At 51.2% G+C, this 3,075-nt stretch overlaps 1 protein-coding gene across 1 annotated transcript in view; it reads right to left on the bottom strand.

Moving 5' to 3' along the window:
* Window positions 1-2,590, bottom strand: part of desma (desmin a) — a 12,836-nt gene extending 10,246 nt beyond the window's left edge. Inside the window, exon 1 of the mRNA XM_031581925.2 lies at window positions 1,914-2,590. Within this exon, the coding sequence (XP_031437785.1) occupies window positions 1,914-2,491 (578 nt within the window). The 5' untranslated portion in view covers window positions 2,492-2,590. The remainder of the gene's footprint in view (window positions 1-1,913) is intronic.
* Window positions 2,591-3,075: the final 485 nt, after the last annotated feature.

Genomic DNA, 3,075 nt, shown 5'->3' with positions numbered 1-3,075 from the left:
AGAAAGGTCAAACAATATGGACGGGAGCTGAAACAGGCTTTATCTATGTGCCATTTTAGAGTCCCGTGTGAGAGATTGTGCAGGTAGGGAACTCTGCCAGGTATGTTCTGCTGATGGAGACTTGTGCCATTTTTTACACAAATGCAAGCGGTGGAATTGCATGTATCTGGTTGTTAAAGTTTATTTAAATGTCATCCGATAGCAGAGAACTATAGATCACATGAAGCATATCCAGTTTCATGTGGGATTCTGCTGGCACGTCGTTTATGAGCGGTGATATTTCAATCAACCCCATTCACCTCTGCATGTCAAGTCTGATAGCTATATTTGTGAGGTTGGACTGACACCACCATGGGAAAAATGAATATAACCAGCCAGATATAAATATATTTTTTATTTTAAATCTCTGCACCTGACTGCTCCATCCTATAACTAATGTGAAGATGATCTATCCTCACTAAAATTAGGCTGTCGTCAGACCACTCTTGGCCAAACATTTCGCTAATCCGTCCCAATTCACACGATCCATACAACATTCCACCGCCGTGGGCTCACACTGCTATTTGCGTCCTCGGGGGCCCGCAAACGTTAATGACTGCGTCCTCGGGGGCCTGCGAACGTTAATGACTGCCGTTTTAATGTGAGGTGTCGTGCCGTACCGCCGCGTGATGGAGCCATAATCCGAGCCGTGTCGTAGCCCCAGACAGCCGCCAAGTGGCTGAATGATAAGCGTGTATTTTTAGGAGATGAGAAGGCGCTGTGGGCCACCGAGAGGTATATTAGGCTGGCTAAATATAGCCGGATAATCTGGGAGCCGCTGCTATCTGACTCTGGGCCCTCTTGTGCAGCTGGGGAGCCGAAGCTCCCAGTGGCGGGGCAAGCTCTCTTCCGATCCGATCCGGTGTCATGGATCCCTCTCTCTACCCCCTGGGTAGTTACGCACAAATGTATTGGTTACACGTTGAGATAGATAGCCTATAAACATGCTGTTTACTATGGATGTTGACCAGAAAGTGTAATCACCCCCAATCACCCCCCCTGGAAACTGGAGTATGATGCCGACGTTTGAATATTCTGGAGTGCCAAAAAAAAGTTCATTCCTCAAATTTTCTTCTCACGAAAACGTGTTCTACTCTCCCAATGGCCTTCCTGGTCTCTTGTCATTGGGTGACATCAGATCCCCTCCATCTGTACCAAAGAGTGGGCCTAATGGCTGTGAAATAATCACTGCTAATTTATTTTGCGGACAGTCTGTGCTGTGCAAGCAAAGGGTTTTTAGCTTCATTAGCTCCACACAGATGCTGCGCTCTGTCATTCTCTGGCAGCGCTGGGTGAAACATGATACAGTGATCGTCTGCCAGGCGCTACGGTCTTCCAGGAACGCGCTGGCAAAGGGCGTAGGTGGCGGACATGGTAGAAAACGCGGGGGGCTGCCCGGTTAGTTACGTAACTCCACAGGTTGCGTTTGACATTTTCACCAGGAAAAGTCCCGATCATAAAATGTCCTTAATCATGTGGATGGCTCTACAGTGTTATTAGTGTCGGCCATTTTGAGAGGAAGAACAACACAGTAGTAATTTGGAGCACCGCTCTCAGCGACGCAGATGTAATAACTAAGCATGCCGACACGCTGACATTTATTTTGCCCCGAGGAACGAAATGTTCAAGGTTACGGAGTTTCTTCCATTTTCAGTATAGGGCACACAATACAAATGAATCATTAGCCATTAAAACAGTGAACTTATTCATTCAGTTCTATTGAACAGATGGAAATATTCTTTCTTTCTTTCTTTCTTTTCATTCATTCATTCAATTATATTCAACAGATGGAAATATTCTTTCTTTCTTTCTTTTCATTCATTCAATTATATTCAGAATAGTCTCTTTCTTTCTTTCCTTCTTTCTCTCCTCACCTGAGTTTGAGCTTCTGCAGGTCGTCGGCCAGGTTGTCCCTCTCCACCTCCACGCGGGCCCTCTGATTGGTCAGCCCGTCCACCTGGCGGCGCAGCTCGCGCATCTCCTCCTCGTACATCTCGGCGATGCGCGTCGGCTCCCGGCCGCGCAGCTTCTCGATCTCCACCATCAGCGTGGAGTTCTGCGTCTCCAGGAAGCGCACCTTCTCGATGTAGTTGACGAAGCGGTCGTTCAGGTGCTGCAGCTCGGCCTTCTCGTTGGTGCGCGTGTCCAGGAAGTCCTTGTTCATGGCGTCGGCCAGGTTGAAGTCCAGCTTCTCGCCCATGCCGGCGTAGGAGCGCATGGCGCCGCCGCCGTAGCCGGAAGAGGCTCCCGAGGAGCGGCCGGAGGAGAACATGGGTGCCATGTTGGAGCTGCGACTCATCTCGTAGACCCGGGAGGACGAGTGAGAGGCGCCGGAAGAACCGCGGCCGGAAGAGCCGGAGTACATGGAGGATCCCAGGCCCCCGTAGCCGGAGCCGAAGGTCCTGCGGTAGGAGGAGGCCGACTGGGCGGAGGCGGAGTAGTTCTTGCTCATGGCTGGTTGTCGGTGTTGGTGTGGGTGTGGTGTGGTAGGTAGTAGAGGCCCTCGTGGAGCTTGGGGAAAGTGAGAAGACAGGGAGAGAGGTGAGCTGCTATATGTAGACTCAAGACCCTCCCCGACGACGTGCCCCCACCCCCTAACGCCGCCACCCCCACCTACTTCAACACACACACACTCACACACACACAAACACACACTCACACACACACACTGCCCAGTTTTACCCCACAAACCCCTCCTCCCTCTTCTCCACCCCACTTCATCACTTCCCACACTTGTCCACTCACTCATTGCTCTCTCTCTCCCCCTCTCTCTTTCTCTCTCACCCCTCTCTCTCTCTCCCCCTCTCTCTCTCTCACCCCTATCTCTCTCTCTGCCCCTCTCTCTCTCACCCCTCTCTCTCACCCATCTCTTTCTCCCCCTCTCTCTCTCTCCCCTCTCTTTCTCTCTCACCCATCTCTCTCTCTCCCTCTCTCTTTCTCTCCCCCCATCTCTCTCTCTATCTCCCCCTCTCTCTCTCTGCCCCTCTGTCTCTCACCCATCTCTCTCTCTCTCTCTCTCTCTTTCTCTCTGCCCCT

This window comes from Clupea harengus, chromosome 2, assembly GCF_900700415.2.
Source record: "Clupea harengus chromosome 2, Ch_v2.0.2, whole genome shotgun sequence".
In the NCBI taxonomy this organism is placed as follows: Eukaryota; Metazoa; Chordata; class Actinopteri; order Clupeiformes; family Clupeidae; genus Clupea; species Clupea harengus.
The sequence above is the reverse complement of the archived record's forward strand: the minus strand, read 5'-3'. Positions and strand labels throughout refer to the sequence as shown.